The sequence below is a fragment of the Hyla sarda genome, chromosome 1 (assembly GCF_029499605.1).
Source record: "Hyla sarda isolate aHylSar1 chromosome 1, aHylSar1.hap1, whole genome shotgun sequence".
NCBI classification, from domain to species: domain Eukaryota; kingdom Metazoa; phylum Chordata; class Amphibia; order Anura; family Hylidae; genus Hyla; species Hyla sarda.
In genome coordinates, this window is record NC_079189.1 from 4,552,126 (window position 1) to 4,572,840 (window position 20,715).

The 20,715-nt window shown below is 39.3% G+C and overlaps 1 protein-coding gene across 1 annotated transcript in view; it reads right to left on the reverse strand.

Annotated features, from left to right (window-relative positions):
* Positions 1-2,890: 2,890 nt before the first annotated feature.
* The window catches only part of LOC130306607 (zinc finger protein 420-like), a 54,780-nt gene continuing 36,955 nt past the window's right edge, over positions 2,891-20,715 (reverse strand). The window contains exons 7-12 of the mRNA XM_056552114.1: positions 9,397-9,465; positions 6,849-7,028; positions 5,217-5,343; positions 5,028-5,119; positions 4,793-4,898; positions 2,891-4,343 (exon numbers count right to left, since the gene is read on the reverse strand). Of these exons, the coding sequence (XP_056408089.1) occupies positions 3,016-4,343; positions 4,793-4,898; positions 5,028-5,119; positions 5,217-5,343; positions 6,849-7,028; positions 9,397-9,465 (1,902 nt within the window). The 3' untranslated portion in view covers positions 2,891-3,015. The remainder of the gene's footprint in view (positions 4,344-4,792; positions 4,899-5,027; positions 5,120-5,216; positions 5,344-6,848; positions 7,029-9,396; positions 9,466-20,715) is intronic.

Consider the following 20,715-nt stretch of genomic DNA (forward strand, 5'->3'; position numbering starts at 1 on the left):
TGACCCATTACATGTAATGTTTGTGGTCCGTCAGTCATCGAGAAACCACCCAGGATGGTGGAAAAAGACTCAGGTCATCAAGTTCAACCAAGGATTGGAGGATATGGATGAAGAGAAGGGGGGTGGGTGGATAAAAGGGAGGAGTATTGGGGGGATGAATGGGGAGGACGAAAGGGAGGGGTATGGGGGGGCTGAAGAGGAGGGGTATGGGGGGGACAAAGGGGAGGGGTATGGGGGGGACAAAGGGGAGGGGTATGGGGGGGTGAAGAGGAGGGGTATGGGTAGACAAAGGGGAGGGGTATGGGGGGGTGAAGAGGAGGGGTATGAGTGGGCGAAGGGGGAGGGGTATGAGTGGGAGAAGGGGGAGGGGTATGAGTGGGAGAAGGGGGAGGGGTATGAGTGGACGAAGGGGGAGGGGTATGAGTGGACGAAGGGGGAGGGGTACGAGTGGATGAAGGGGAGGGGTACGAGTGGACGAAGGGGAGGGGTACGAGTGGACGAAGGGGAGGGGTAGACGAAGGGGAGGGGTAGGGGTGGACGAAGGGGGAGGGGTAGGGGTGGATGAAGAGAAGGGGTATGAGTGGATGAAGAGGAGGGGTACAGCTGAATGAACGGAAGGGGTATGGGAGGAAAAAAGGGGAGGGGTACGGGTGGATGAAGGGGAGGGGTACGGGTGGATGAAGAGAAGGGGTATGAGTGGATGAAGGGGAGGGGTACGAGTGGATGAAGGGGAGGGGTACGAGTGGATGAAGGGGAGGGGTACGGGTGGATGAAGGGGAGGGGTACGAGTGGATGAAGGGGAGGGGTACGAGTGGATGAAGGGGAGGGGTACGGGTGGATGAAGGGGAGGGGTACGAGTGGATGAAGGGGAGGGGTACGAGTGGATGAAGGGGAGGGGTACGGGTGGATGAAGGGGAGGGGTACGGGTGGATGAAGGGGAGGGGTACGGGTGGATGAAGGGGAGGGGTACGGGTGGATGAAGGGGAGGGGTACGGGTGGATGAAGGGGAGGGGTACGAGTGGATGAAGGGGAGGGGTACGGGTGGATGAAGGGGAGGGGTACGGGTGGATGAAGGGGAGGGGTACGAGTGGATGAAGGGGAGGGGTACGAGTGGATGAAGGGGAGGGGTACGGGTGGATGAAGGGGAGGGGTACGAGTGGATGAAGGGGAGGGGTACGGGTGGATGAAGGGGAGGGGTACGGGTGGATGAAGGGGAGGGGTACGGGTGGATGAAGGGGAGGGGTACGGGTGGATGAAGGGGAGGGGTACGGGTGGATGAAGGGGAGGGGCACAGGAGGATGAAGGGGAGGGGTACGGGTGGATGAAGGGGAGGGGTACGGGTGGATGAAGGGGAGGGGTACGGGTGGATGAAGGGGAGGGGTATGAGTGGATGAAGGGGAGGGGTACGGGTGGATGAAGGGGAGGGGCACAGGAGGATGAAGGGGAGGGGTACGGGTGGATGAAGGGGAGGGGTACGGGTGGATGAAGGGGAGGGGTACGGGAGGATGAAGGGGAGGGGTACGGGTGGATGAAGGGGAGGGGTACGAGTGGATGAAGGGGAGGGGTATGAGTGGATGAAGGGGAGGGGTACGGGTGGATGAAGGGGAGGGGTACGAGTGGATGAAGGGGAGGGGTACGGGTGGATGAAGGGGAGGGGTACGAGTGGATGAAGGGGAGGGGTACGAGTGGATGAAGGGGAGGGGTACGGGTGGATGAAGGGGAGGGGTACGAGTGGATGAAGGGGAGGGGTACGGGTGGATGAAGGGGAGGGGTACGGGTGGATGAAGGGGAGGGGTACGAGTGGATGAAGGGGAGGGGTACGGGTGGATGAAGGGGAGGGGTACGGGAGGATGAAGGGGAGGGGTATGGGAGGATGAAGGGGAGGGGTATGAGTGGATGAAGGGGAGGGGTACGGGTGGATGAAGGGGAGGGGTATGAGTGGATAAAGAGAAGGGTTATGAGTGGATGAAGGGGAGGTGTAGGGGTGGATGAAGGGGAGGGGTATGAGTGGATGAAGGGGAGGGGTATGAGTGGATGAAGGGGAGGGGTATGAGTGGATGAAGGGGAGGGGTATGGGTGGATGAAGGGGAGGGGTACGGGTGGATGAAGGGGAGGGGTATGGGTGGATGAAGGGGAGGGGTACGGGTGGATGAAGGGGAGGGGTATGGGTGGATGAAGGGGAGGGGTACGGGTGGATGAAGGGGTATGTGGTATCCGTCTTCCTGATTAATCCCCTACAAGCACTAGCTGTCTCCGCCTACCTCCATTACCACCCCCTATACTACGATTCTGACTGTTCTCACCGCTGTTAGAGAGACCAATCTCCACTAGGGTTGTCATTTCTGATAGGAGTCCCTGGTATCATCCAATACGATTCTGCTCCAGAGCTCAGAAGTACGAGTGGCTTTCATTTTCTTAGAACCCTTTTTCAGTCTTCCTCACTACATTAACCCAGCGCTTTACTTGGTCCTCGTCACCCTCCATGTCTACTTCATCCTCCAGGTCTATCCTACTAACTGCATGCTCAGTAGCCCTTCTCTCAAGACCGTCAATATGCAAATCCTTTTATGTCTGACAAGATTCGATTTTTTTGCAAAACATTTCCTACATTCTGAACATGAATATAGCTCCAATCATCCTATCCGTTATCCTGGATATTAAAAAAAAATAAATAAATAAATAAACTGATAAAAGTTGGTGAAAATGAATGGTAGTACTTACATGCAGTGTTTCCCAACCAGGGTGCTTCCAGCTGTTGCAAAACTACAACTCCCAGCATGCCCGGACAGCCTTTGGTAATCCTTGGTTGGGAAACACTGACTTACAGGGACATAACACCTGCTAAACTCCACTTAAGAACATTCCACTGAGCCATAGGATTGAATCATTCTATAATAGTTTATTAACAAAATTAAAACCATGACATACATGTAATATATCTAACATACAATGGGATCTATTAACTGTTTATAAAAATATAAATGGTTAATTAAAACATTAATAATATGTAAAATGTCAGGATACTGAAACCTTGCCAAGTGGCCTCCCTCCAGTGTGAATTCTCTCATGCGAAATCAGATTTGATTGCTGTATAAAACATTTCCCACACACTGAACATGAATACGGCTTCTCTCCTGTGTGAATTCTCTCGTGCGAAACGAGATGTGATTTGTTTCTAAAACACTTCTCACATTCTGAACACGAAAACGGCCTCTCCCCTGTGTGAATCCTTTTATGTCTGACAAGATTCGATTTTTTTACAAAACATTTCCCACATTCTGAACATGAACATAGCTTCTCTCCTGTGTGAATTCTCACATGTCTAGCGAGCTCTGAATGAGTTACAAAACCTCTTTTGCATTCTACACATGAATATGGCTTCTCTCCTGTGTGAACTCTCTCGTGTCTTACAAGGTCCGATTGATGTACAAAACTTTTCCCACATTCTAAACATGAATACGGCTTCTCTCCGGTGTGAATTTTCTCATGTGAAACAAGATGTGATCTGTTTGTAAAACGTTTCCCACATTCTGAACATGAATATGGCTTCTCTCCTGTGTGGATTCTTTTATGTCTAATAAGATTTGATTGTCTTGCAAAACATTTTCCACATACAGAACATGAATATGGCTTCTCTCCAGTGTGAATTCTTCGGTGAGTCATTAGACTGACTTTCGTAATAAAACCTTTTCCACATTCTGAACATGCAAATGGCTTCTCCCCTGTGTGAGTTTTGTAGTGATTTATTAGTTTGTCTTTAGCAACAAAGGATTTACCACATTCCGAGCATGAATAAGGCTTTTCCCCTGTGTGACTTTTCTTATGTGTAATAAGATGTGATTTCCTTGAAAAAACTTTTCCACATTCTGAACATGAATGTGACTTTTTTGCTGTGTGATTTCTCTCATGTCTAACAAGATGTGATTTCCTTATAAAACATTTCCCACATTCTGAACACGAATATGGCAACTCTCCTGTGTGACTTCTCTTATGTTTAGCCATATCTGATTTATTTATAAAGCATTTCCCACATTCTGAACATGAATAAGAATTCTCTCCTGAGTGAATTCTGTGTGTAAGAAGACTTGAGCTTTTTGGAAACTCTCTTTCACATTCATCACGTAGAAAATTTTCTACAAGTTTCTTATCTTTACTTCTGGTAACCATCTGAGGTTGGTCAGGAGAAGGTTCCTCATGATCAGGTGGATTATTACAGGATAGATCTGGATGGACATTAGGGGTAAGGAGGTCTTCTCCTGAGGAGCGCTCCATCATATCTTCATCTTCTACTATACAATTGATCAATAACATGAAGCTTTCTTCGGAATCCTTTCCCAAATTTTCTGTTAGGGTTAAACATTGATTTTTTTTCTTTTTAATTTTAAATCATTTCGTATATAGACTTAAAAAATTTCTGATTAGGCTAAATATATATTATAACACAAGTCCCACTAGACACATCCACCATGGTCAACGTACCAACTGCAGATATAGTGTCCATCGTCCTACTGTATATTGTGTAGTGGTTTTTATTCAGTGGCCACATGTATAACATCATCTGAAGAAACCTGAGGTAACACCTCCTGGAATTATTACATACCTGGGACAACACCTCCTGCAAATATTACATACCTGGGACAACACCTCCTGGAATTATTACACACCTGGGACAACACCTCCTGGAATTATTACATACCCGGGACAACACCTCCTGGAATTATTACATACCTGGGGTAACACCTCCTGGAATTATTACATACCTGGGACAACACCTCCTTGAATTATTACATACCTGGGACAACACCTCCTGGAATTTCCTCCTCTTTTCTCATACACGGGTGATGGCCCCTCATCCTGTCTTCTTCATCCTCCACTTTATTATTAGTCAGATCTCCCCCCTGATGTGACATATAGAACAATTCACTACAATACAGCAGACAGGAGGAGCAACAGAGACCCCCAAAATCTATCCCCACATCTATGACTGCAGGACCCCCCTATAGAGATATAGGATCAGCCTCATCTACCTGATGCTTCTCTGGGACATTTCCCTCTGGACAGTCCTGGGAATACAGAGGACAGGGACACCTCTCGGGTGGATTTCTATCAATGACTCCATCTGTAGGGAACACACAGGGAAAGAATACATCAGTGCTGGATAGATTTCTATGTTACTAGGTAGTGAGAGTGATATCTATATATATGTCTCTTCTTACCTTGTGATGTGAGGGGCCGGTGATCCTCCATCATGACTATGTCCTGGTACAGATCCTTGTGTCCTTCTACATACTCCCACTCCTCCATGGAGAAATAGACCGCCACATCCTGACACCTTATAGGAACCTGACACACAATGATACCGTCATCACCAGACCCCTCCATTACTGTATAATGTCCCAGCAGTGTCACCTCTCTAATCATCACCAGACCCCTCCATTACTATATAATGTCCCAGCAGTGTCACCTCTCCAGTCATCACCAGACCCCTCCATTACTGTATAATGTCCCAGCAGTGTCACCTCTCTAATCATCACCAGACCCCTCCATTACTGTATAATGTCCCAGCAGTGTCACCTCTCTAATCATCACCAGACCTCTCCATTACTGTATAAAGTCCCAGCAGTGTCACCTCTCCAGTCATCACCAGATCCCTCCATTACTGTATAATGTCCCAGCAGTGTCACCTCTCCAGTCATCACCAGACCCCTCCATTACTGTATAATGTCCCAGCAGTGTCACCTCTCCAGTCATCACCAGACCCCTCCATTACTGTATAATGTCCCAGCAGTGTCACCTCTCCAGTCATCACCAGACCCCTCCATTACTGTATAATGTCCCAGCAGTGTCACCTCTCCAGTCATCACCAGACCCCTCCATTACTGTATAATGTCCCAGCAGTGTCACCTCTCTAATCATCACCAGACCCCTCCATTACTGTATAATGTCCCAGCAGTGTCACCTCTCTAATCATCACCAGACCTCTCCATTACTGTATAATGTCCCAGCAGTGTCACCTCTCTAATCATCACCAGACCCCTCCATTACTGTATAATGTCCCAGCAGTGTCACCTCTCTAATCATCACCAGACCCCTCCATTACTGTATAATGTCCCAGCAGGGTCACCTCTCGAGTCATCACCAGACCCCTCCATTACTGTATAATGTCCCAGCAGTGTCACCTCTCCAGTCATCACCAGACTCCTCCATTACTGTATAATGTCCCAGCAGTGTCACCTCTCCAGTCATCACCAGACCCCTCCATTACTGTATAATGTCCCAGCATTCCCAGCAGTGTCACCTCTCCAGTCATCACCAGACCCCTCCATTACTGTATAATGTCCCAGCAGGGTCACCTCTCCAGTCATCACCAGACCCCTCCATTACTGTATAATGTCCCAGCAGTGTCACCTCTCCTGTCATCACCAGACCCCTCCATTACTGTATAATGTCCCAGCAGTGTCACCTCTCTAATCATCACCAGACCCCTCCATTACTGTATAATGTCCCAGCAGTGTCACCTCTCCTGTCATCACCAGACCCCTCCATTACTGTATAATGTCCCAGCAGTGTCACCTCTCCAGTCATCACCAGACCCCTCCATTACTGTATAATGTCCCAGCAGTGTCACCTCTCCAGTCATCACCAGACCCCTCCATTACTGTATAATGTCCCAGCAGTGTCACCTCTCCAGTCATCACCAGACCCCTCCATTACTGTATAATGTCCCAGCAGTGTCACCTCTCTAATCATCACCAGACCCCTCCATTACTGTATAATGTCCCAGCAGGGTCACCTCTCCAGTCATCACCAGACCCCTCCATTACTGTATAATGTCCCAGCAGGGTCACCTCTCCAGTCAGCAGCTCAGTGATCCTGTGGGTGAGTTCTAGGATCTTTTCCTCATGTATCAGTGAGTGAGGTGGAGGCTCTGTGATGGGGCCCCGGGCCCTGCTCCGTCCTCCTGACTCATGGAGATGGCTGCTGGGGGCCACACACTCCCCCCATGTCTTCTTCACTATGGTGTAATCCTGTGTTTGGAGAGAGACAATGAGGGGACTGACCCCAGTATTCCTCCCTCACTACAAAGAGGAGATTGTGCCCCCTGTATAGAGCTCTAGTGAGCACATCTGGAATACTGGGGTCAGTTCTGGAGACCTCACCTACAAAGAGACATCCAGAACATAGAGCAGCTCCAAAGATGGGGGACAACAATGGTGGAAATGTAGATGGGGACAACAACGGCGGAAATGTAGACGGGGGACAACAATGGCGGAAATGTAGATGGGGACAACAATGGGGGAAATGTAGACGGGGGACAACAATGGTGGAAATGTAGACTGGGGACAACAATGGTGGAAATGTAGATGGGGGACAACAATGGTGGAAATGTAGATGGGGGACAACAATGGTGGAAATGTAGATGGGGACACAACATAGGTGAAAATGTAGATGGGGACAACAATGGTGGAAATGTAGATGGGGGGACAACAATGGTGGAAATGTAGATGGGGACACAACAATGGTGGAAATGTAGATGGGGACACAACAATGGTGGAAATGTAGATGGGGACACAACAATGGTGGAAATGTAGATGGGGGGACAACAATGGTGGAAATGTAGATGGGGGGACAACAATGGTGGAAATGTAGATGGGGGACAACAATGGTGGAAATGTAGATGATGACAACAATGGTGGAAATGTAGATGGGGGGGACAACAATGGTGGAAATGTAGATGGGGGACAACAATGGTGGAAATGTAGATGATGACAACAATGGTGGAAATGTAGATGGAGACAACAATGGTGGAAATGTAGATGGGGGACAACAATGTTGGAAATGTAGATGGGGACAACAATGGTGGAAATTTAGATGGAGACAACAATGGTGGAAATGTAGATGGAGAGGACAACAATGGTGGAAATGTAGATGGGGGGACAACAACGGTGGAAATGTAGATGGGGGACAACAATGATGGAAATGTAGATGGGGACAACAATGGTGGAAATGTAGATGGGGACAACAATGGTGGAAATGTAGATGGAGACAACAATGGTGGAAATGTAGATGGAGAGGACAACAATGGTGGAAATGTAGATGGGGGGACAACAACGGTGGAAATGTAGATGGGGACAACAATGGTGGAAATGTAGATGGGGGCCAACAATGGTGGAAATGTAGATGGAGGGACAACAATGGTGGAAATGTAGATGGGGACAACAATGGTGGAAATGTAGATGGGGGGACAACAATGGTGGAAATGTAGATGGAGACAACAATGGTGGAAATGTAGATGGGGACAACAATGGTGGAAATGTAGATGGGGGACAACAATGGTGGAAATGTAGATGGAGGACAACAATGGTGGAAATGTAGATGGAGGGACAACAATGGTGGAAATGTAGATGGGGACAACAATGGTGGAAATGTAGATGGGGGGACAACAATGGTGGAAATGTAGATGGGGGACAACAATGGTGGAAATGTAGATGGGGGACAACAATGGTGGAAATGTAGATGGAGGGACAACAATGGAGGAAATGTAGATGGGGACAACAATGGTGGAAATGTAGATGGGGGGACAACAATGGTGGAAATGTAGATGGGGACAACAATGGTGGAAATGTAGATGGGGACAACAATGGTGGAAATGTAGATGGAGGGGACAACAATGGTGGAAATGTAGATGGAGGACAACAATGGTGGAAATGTAGATGGGGGGACAACAATGGTGGAAATGTAGATGGGGACAACAATGGTGGAAATGTAGATGGGGGGACAACAATGGTGGAAATGTAGATGGAGGACAACAATGGTGGAAATGTAGATGGAGGACAACAATGGTGGAAATGTAGATGGGGACAACAATGGTGGAAATGTAGATGGGGACAACAATGGTGGAAATGTAGATGGGGGGACAACAACGGTGGAAATGTAGATGGGGACAACAATGGTGGAAATGTAGATGGGGGACAACAATGGTGGAAATGTAGATGGGGGGACAACAATGGTGGAAATGTAGATGGGGACAACAATGGTGGAAATGTAAATGGAGGACAACAATGGTGGAAATGTAGATGGAGACAACAATGGTGGAAATGTAGATGGGGGACAACAATGATGGAAATGTAGATGGGGGACAACAATGGTGGAAATGTAGATGGAGACAACAATGGTGGAAATGTAGATGGGGGACAACAATGGTGGAAATGTAGATGGGGGACAACAATGGTGGAAATGTAGATGGGGGACAACAATGGTGGAAATGTAGATGGGGGACAACAATGGTGGAAATGTAGATGGGGGACAACAATGGTGGAAATGTAGATGGGGGACAACAATGGTGGAAATGTAGATGGGGACAACAATGGTGGAAATGTAGATGGGTCACCTCACCTCTCCGGTCAGCAGGTGGAGGATCTCCAAGGTGAAGTGTAATATTCTCTTAGTCATCTCATTCCTGTCCTTGTCCATCCTTGGGGGGATCATTCAGGAGAAGAGGAGACAACTGGGTCAGCTGGAGGGGATAGTCCTGCCGAGGCATTTATGAGAGAAGAAGGGTCCGTAAATCTTACATATAAGTTAGGATGTGTATGTGATATATATGATGTGGCCCCTGTATGATATAAATATATCATACAGTGGCCACATCATATATCACGTACACATCCTCACTTATATATATCATACAGGGATCACATCATATATCACATACACATCCTCACTTATTATATATAGATCATACAGGGACCACATCATATATCACATACACATCCTCACTTATTATATATATCATACAGGGATCACATCATATATCACATACACATCCTCACTTATTATATATAGATCATACAGGGACCACATCATATATCACATACACATCCTCACTTATTATATTTATCATACAGGGATCACATCATATATCACATACACATCCTCACTTATTATATTTATCATACAGGGATCACATCATATATCACATACACATCCTTACATATTATATATATCATACAGGGATCACATCATATATCACATACACATCCTCACTTATTATATATATCATACAGGGATCACATCATATATCACATACACATCCTCACTTATTATATATATCATACAGGGGTCACATCATATATCACATACACATCCTCACTTATTATATATCATACAGGGATCACATCATATATCACATACACAACCTCACTTATTATATATATCATACAGGGACCACATCATATATCACATACACATCCTCACTTATTATATATATCATACAGGGATCACATCATATATCACATACACAACCTCACTTATTATATATATCATACAGGGACCACATCATATATCACATACACATCCTCACTTATTATATATATCATACAGGGATCACATCATATATCACATACACATCCTCACTTATATATATCATACAGGGATCACATCATATATCACATACACATCCACACATCCTCACTTATTATATATATCATACAGGGATCACATCATATATCACATACACATCCTCACTTATTATATTTATCATACAGGGATCACATCATATATCACATACACATCCTCACTTATTATATATATCATACAGGGATCACATCATATATCACATACACATCCTCACTTATTATATATATCATACAGGGATCACATCATATATCACATACACATCCTCACTTATTATATATATCATACAGGGGTCACATCATATATCACATACACATCCTCACTTATTATATATCATACAGGGATCACATCATATATCACATACACAACCTCACTTATTATATATATCATACAGGGACCACATCATATATCACATACACATCCTCACTTATTATATATATCATACAGGAATAACATCATATATCACATACACATCCTCACTTATTATATATATCATACAGGGGCCACATCATATATCACATACACATCCTCACTTATTATATATATCATACAGGGACCACATCATATATCACATACACATCCTCACTTATTATATATATCATACAGGGATCACATCATATATCACATACACATCCTCACTTATATATATCATACAGGGATCACATCATATATCACATATACATCCACACATCCTCACTTATTATATATATCATACAGGGATCACATCATATATCACATACACATCCTCACTTATTATATTTATCATACAGGGATCACATCATATATCACATACACATCCTCACTTATTATATATATCATACAGGGATCACATCATATATCACATACACATCCTCACTTATTATATATATCATACAGGGGTCACATCATATATCACATACACAACCTCGCTTATTATATATATCATACAGGGATCACATCATATATCACATACACATCCTCACTTATTATATATCATACAGGGACCACATCATATATCACATACACATCCTCACTTATTATATTTATCATACAGGGATCACATCAAATGTCACATACACATCCTCACTTATTATATATATCATACAGAGGCCACATCATATATCACATACACATCCTCACTTATTATATATCATACATCACATACACATCCTCACTTATTATATATATCATACAGGGGTCACATCATATAAGTGAGGATGTGTATGTGATATATGATGTGGCCCCTGTATGATATATATAATAAGTGAGGATGTGTATGTGACATATGATGTGGTCCCTGTATGATATATATAATAAATGAGGATGTGTATGTGATATATGATGTGCTCCCTGTATGATATATATAATATCACATACACATCCTCACTTATTATATATCATACAGGGACCACATCATATGTCACATACACATCCTCACTTATTATATATATCATACAGGGGCCACATCATATATCACATACACATCCTCACTTATGATATATATCATACAGGGGCCACATCATATATCACATACACATCCTCACTTATTATATATATATATCATACAGGGACCACATCATATATCACATACACATCCTCACTTATTATATATATCATACAGGGGCCACATCATATATCACATACACACCCTCACTTCTTATATATATCATACAGGGATCACATCATATATCACATAAACATCCTCACTTATTATATATATCATACAGGGGACACATCATATATCACATACACATCCTCACTTATTATATATATATCATACAGGGATCACATCATGTATCACATACACATCCTCACTTATTATATATATCATACAGGGGCCACATCATATATCACATACACATCCTCACTTATTATATATATCATACAGGGATCACATCATATATCACATAAACATCCTCACTTATTATATATATCATACAGGGATCACATCATATATCACATACACATCCTCACTTATTATATATCATACAGGGATCACATCATATATCACATACACATCCTCACTTATATATATCATACAGGGGCCACATCATATATCACATACACATCCTCACTTATTATATATCATACAGGGTTAACATCATATATCACATACACATCCTCACTTATTATATATCATACAGGGACCACATCATATATCACATACACATCCTCACTTATTATATATATATCATACAGGGGTCACATCATATATCACATACACATCCTCACTTATTATATATCATACAGGGATCACATCATATATCAGATACACATCCTCACTTATTATATATATATATCATACAGGGGTCACATCATATATCACATACACATCCTCACTTATTATATATATCATACAGGGATCACATCATATATCACATACACATCCTCACTTATTATATATATCATACAGGGGTCACATCATATATCACATACACATCCTCACTTATTATATATATATCATACAGGGGTCACATCATATATCACATACACATCCTCACTTATTATATATCATACAGGGATCACATCATATATCACATACACATCCTCACTTATTATATATATCATACAGGGATCACATCATATATCACATACACATCCTCACTTATTATATATATCATACAGGGGTCACATCATATATCACATACACAACCTCGCTTATTATATATATCATACAGGGATCACATCATATATCACATACACATCCTCACTTATTATATATCATACAGGGACCACATCATATATCACATACACATCCTCACTTATTATATTTATCATACAGGGATCACATCAAATGTCACATACACATCCTCACTTATTATATATATCATACAGAGGCCACATCATATATCACATACACATCCTCACTTATTATATATCATACATCACATACACATCCTCACTTATTATATATATCATACAGGGGTCACATCATATAAGTGAGGATGTGTATGTGATATATGATGTGGCCCCTGTATGATATATATAATAAGTGAGGATGTGTATGTGATATATGATGTGATCCCTGTATGATATATAATAAGTGAGGATGTGTATGTGATATATGATGTGGCCCCTGTATGATATATATAATAAGTGAGGATGTTTATGTGATATATGATGTGATCCCTGTATGATATATATAATAAGTGAGGATGTGTATGTGATATATGATGTGGCCCCTGCATGATATATATAATAAGTGAGGATGTGTATGTGATACATGATGTGATCCCTGTATGATATATATATAATAAGTGAGGATGTGTATGTGATATATGATGTGTCCCCTGTATGATATATATAATAAGTGAGGATGTTTATGTGATATATGATGTGATCCCTGTATGATATATATAAGAAGTGAGGGTGTGTATGTGATATATGATGTGGCCCCTGTATGATATATATAATAAGTGAGGATGTGTATGTGATATATGATGTGGTCCCTGTATGATATATATATATAATAAGTGAGGATGTGTATGTGATATATGATGTGATCCCTGTATGATATATAATAAGTGAGGATGTGTATGTGATATATGATGTGATCCCTGTATGATATATAATAAGTGAGGATGTGTATGTGATATATGATGTGGCCCCTGTATGATATATATAATAAGTGAGGATGTGTATGTGACATATGATGTGGTCCCTGTATGATATATATAATAAATGAGGATGTGTATGTGATATATGATGTGCTCCCTGTATGATATATATAATATCACATACACATCCTCACTTATTATATATCATACAGGGACCACATCATATGTCACATACACATCCTCACTTATTATATATATCATACAGGGGCCACATCATATATCACATACACATCCTCACTTATGATATATATCATACAGGGGCCACATCATATATCACATACACATCCTCACTTATTATATATATATATCATACAGGGACCACATCATATATCACATACACATCCTCACTTATTATATATATCATACAGGGGCCACATCATATATCACATACACACCCTCACTTCTTATATATATCATACAGGGATCACATCATATATCACATAAACATCCTCACTTATTATATATATCATACAGGGGACACATCATATATCACATACACATCCTCACTTATTATATATATATCATACAGGGATCACATCATGTATCACATACACATCCTCACTTATTATATATATCATACAGGGGCCACATCATATATCACATACACATCCTCACTTATTATATATATCATACAGGGATCACATCATATATCACATAAACATCCTCACTTATTATATATATCATACAGGGATCACATCATATATCACATACACATCCTCACTTATTATATATATCATACAGGGGTCACATCATATATCACATACACATCCTCACTTATTATATATCATACAGGGATCACATCATATATCACATACACATCCTCACTTATATATATCATACAGGGGCCACATCATATATCACATACACATCCTCACTTATTATATATCATACAGGGTTAACATCATATATCACATACACATCCTCACTTATTATATATCATACAGGGACCACATCATATATCACATACACATCCTCACTTATTATATATATATCATACAGGGGTCACATCATATATCACATACACATCCTCACTTATTATATATCATACAGGGATCACATCATATATCAGATACACATCCTCACTTATTATATATATATATCATACAGGGGTCACATCATATATCACATACACATCCTCACTTATTATATATATCATACAGGGATCACATCATATATCACATACACATCCTCACTTATTATATATATCATACAGGGGTCACATCATATATCACATACACATCCTCACTTATTATATATATATCATACAGGGGTCACATCATATATCACATACACATCCTCACTTATTATATATCATACAGGGATCACATCATATATCAGATACACATCCTCAATTATTATATATATATCATACAGGGGTCACATCATATATCACATACACATCCTCACTTATTATATATATCATACAGGGATCACATCATATATCACATACACATCCTCACTTATTATATATATATCATACAGGGGCCACATCATATATCACATACACATCCTCACTTATTATATATCATACAGGGGTCACATCATATATCACATACACATCCTCACTTATTATATATATCATACAGGGGCCACATCATATATCACATACACATCCTCACTTATTATATATATCATACAGGGGTCACATCATATATCACATACACATCCTCACTTATTATATATCATACAGGGGTCACATCATATATCACATACACATCCTCACTTATTATATATATCATACAGGGGCCACATCATATATCACATACACATCCTCACTTATATATCATACAGGGGCCACATCATATGTCACATACACATCCTCACTTATATATCATACAGGGGTCACATCATATATCACATACACATCCTCACTTATTATATATATATCATACAGGGGCCACATCATATATCACATACACATCCTCACTTATATATCATACAGGGACCACATGATAAATCACATACACATCCTCACTTATTATATATCATACAGGGGTCACATCATATATCACATACACATCCTCACTTATTATATATATATATATATATATATATATCATACAGGAACCACATCATATATCACATACACATCCTCACTTATTATATATATATATCATACAGGAACCACATCATATATCACATACACATCCTCACTTATTATATATATCATACAGGGGTCACATCATATATCACATACACATCCTCACTTATTATATATATATCATACAGGGGCCACATCATATATCACATACACATCCTCACTTATTATATATATCATACAGGGGTCACATCATATATCACATACACATCCTCACTTATTATATATATCATACAGAGGTCACATCATATATCACATACACATCCTCACTTATTATATATATCATACAGAGGTCACATCATATATCACATACACATCCTCACTTATTATATACATATCATACAGGGGCCACATCATATATCACATACACATCCTCACTCATTATATATATCATACAGGGATCACATCATATATCACATACACATCCTCACTTATTATATATATCATACAGGGATCACATCATATATCACATACACATCCTCACTTATTATATATATCATACAGGGATCACATCATATATCACATACACATCCTCACTTATTATATATATCATACAGGGGTCACATCATATATCACATACACATCCTCACTTATTATATATCATACAGGGGTCACATCATATATCACATACACATCCTCACTTATTATATATCATACAGGAGTCACATCATATATCACATACACATCCTCACTTATTATATATCATACAGGGGCCACATCATATATCACATACACATCCTCACTTATTATATATATCATACAGGGGCCACATCATATATCACATACACATCCTCACTTATTATATATATCATACAGGGATCACATCATATATCACATACACATCCTCACTTATTATATATATCATACAGGGATCACATCATATATCACATACACATCCTCACTTATTATATATATCATACAGGGGCCACATCATATGTCACATACACATCCTCACTTATTATATATATATCATACAGGGATCACATCATATGTCACATACACATCCTCACTTATTATATATATCATACAGGGGTCACATCATATATCACATACACATCCTCACTTATTATATATCATACAGGGACCACATCATATATCACATACACATCCTCACTTATTATATATATCATACAGGGATCACATCATATATCACATACACATCCTCACTTATTATATATATCATACAGGGGTCACATCATATATCACATACACATCCTCACTTATTATATATATCATACAGGGGTCACATCATATATCACATACACATCCTCACTTATTATATATATCATACAGGGGTCACATCATATATCACATACACATCCTCACTTATTATATATATCATACAGGGGTCACATCATATATCACATACACATCCTTACTTATTATATATCATACAGGGGTCACATCATATATCACATACACATCCTCACTTATTATATATATATCATACAGGGATCATATATCACATACACATCCTCACTTATTATATATATCATACAGGGGTCACATCATATATCACATACACATCCTTACTTATTATATATCATACAGGGGTCACATCATATATCACATACACATCCTCACTTATTATATATATCATACAGGAACCACATCATATATCACATACACATCCTCACTTATTATATATATCATACAGGGGCCACATCATATATCACATACACATCCTCACTTATTATATATTATACAGGGGCCACATCATATATCACATACACATCCTCACTTATTATATATATCATACAGGAGCCACATCATATATCACATACACATCCTCACTTATTATATATATCATACAGGGGCCACATCATATATCACATACACATCCTCACTTATTATATATCATACAGGGATCACATCATATATCACATACACATCCTCACTTATTATATATCATACAGGGGCCACATCATATATCACATACACATCCTCACTTATTATATATATCATACAGGGATCACATCATATATCACATACACATCCTCACTTATTATATATATCATACAGGGATCACATCATATATCACATACACATCCTCACTTATTATATATTATACAGGGATCACATCATATATCACATACACATCCTCACTTATTATATATATCATACAGGGATCACATCATGTATCACATACACATCCTCACTTATTATATATATCATACAGGGATCACATCATATATCACATACACATCCTCACTTATTATATATATCATACAGGGGTCACATCATATATCACATACACATCCTCACTTATTATATATATCATACAGGGATCACATCATATATCACATACACATCCTCACTTATTATATTTATCATACAGGGATCACATCATATATCACATACACATCCTTACATATTATATATATCATACAGGGATCACATCATATATCACATACACATCCTCACTTATTATATATATCATACAGGGATCACATCATATATCACATACACATCCTCACTTATTATATATATCATACAGGGGTCACATCATATATCACATACACATCCTCACTTATTATATATCATACAGGGATCACATCATATATCACATACACAACCTCACTTATTATATATATCATACAGGGACCACATCATATATCACATACACATCCTCACTTATTATATATATCATACAGGAATAACATCATATATCACATACACATCCTCACTTATTATATATATCATACAGGGGCCACATCATATATCACATACACATCCTCACTTATATATATCATACAGGGATCACATCATATATCACATACACATCCTCACTTATTATATATAGATCATACAGGGACCACATCATATATCACATACACATCCTCACTTATTATATATATCATACAGGGATCACATCATATATCACATACACATCCTCACTTATTATATATAGATCATACAGGGACCACATCATATATCACATACACATCCTCACTTATTATATTTATCATACAGGGATCACATCATATATCACATACACATCCTCACTTATTATATTTATCATACAGGGATCACATCATATATCACATACACATCCTTACATATTATATATATCATACAGGGATCACATCATATATCACATACACATCCTCACTTATTATATATATCATACAGGGATCACATCATATATCACATACACATCCTCACTTATTATATATATCATACAGGGGTCACATCATATATCACATACACATCCTCACTTATTATATATCATACAGGGATCACATCATATATCACATACACAACCTCACTTATTATATATATCATACAGGGACCACATCATATATCACATACACATCCTCACTTATTATATATATCATACAGGGATCACATCATATATCACATACACAACCTCACTTATTATATATATCATACAGGGACCACATCATATATCACATACACATCCTCACTTATTATATATATCATACAGGGATCACATCATATATCACATACACATCCTCACTTATATATATCATACAGGGATCACATCATATATCACATACACATCCACACATCCTCACTTATTATATATATCATACAGGGATCACATCATATATCACATACACATCCTCACTTATTATATTTATCATACAGGGATCACATCATATATCACATACACATCCTTACATATTATATATATCATACAGGGATCACATCATATATCACATACACATCCTCACTTATTATATATATCATACAGGGATCACATCATATATCACATACACATCCTCACTTATTATATATATCATACAGGGGTCACATCATATATCACATACACATCCTCACTTATTATATATCATACAGGGATCACATCATATATCACATACACAACCTCACTTATTATATATATCATACAGGGACCACATCATATATCACATACACATCCTCACTTATTATATATATCATACAGGAATAACATCATATATCACATACACATCCTCACTTATTATATATATCATACAGGGGCCACATCATATATCACATACACATCCTCACTTATTATATATATCATACAGGGACCACATCATATATCACATACACATCCTCACTTATTATATATATCATACAGGGATCACATCATATATCACATACACATCCTCACTTATATATATCATACAGGGATCACATCATATATCACATATACATCCACACATCCTCACTTATTATATATATCATACAGGGATCACATCATATATCACATACACATCCTCACTTATTATATTTATCATACAGGGATCACATCATATATCACATACACATCCTCACTTATTATATATATCATACAGGGATCACATCATATATCACATACACATCCTCACTTATTATATATATCATACAGGGGTCACATCATATATCACATACACAACCTCGCTTATTATATATATCATACAGGGATCACATCATATATCACATACACATCCTCACTTATTATATATCATACAGGGACCACATCATATATCACATACACATCCTCACTTATTATATTTATCATACAGGGATCACATCAAATGTCACATACACATCCTCACTTATTATATATATCATACAGAGGCCACATCATATATCACATACACATCCTCACTTATT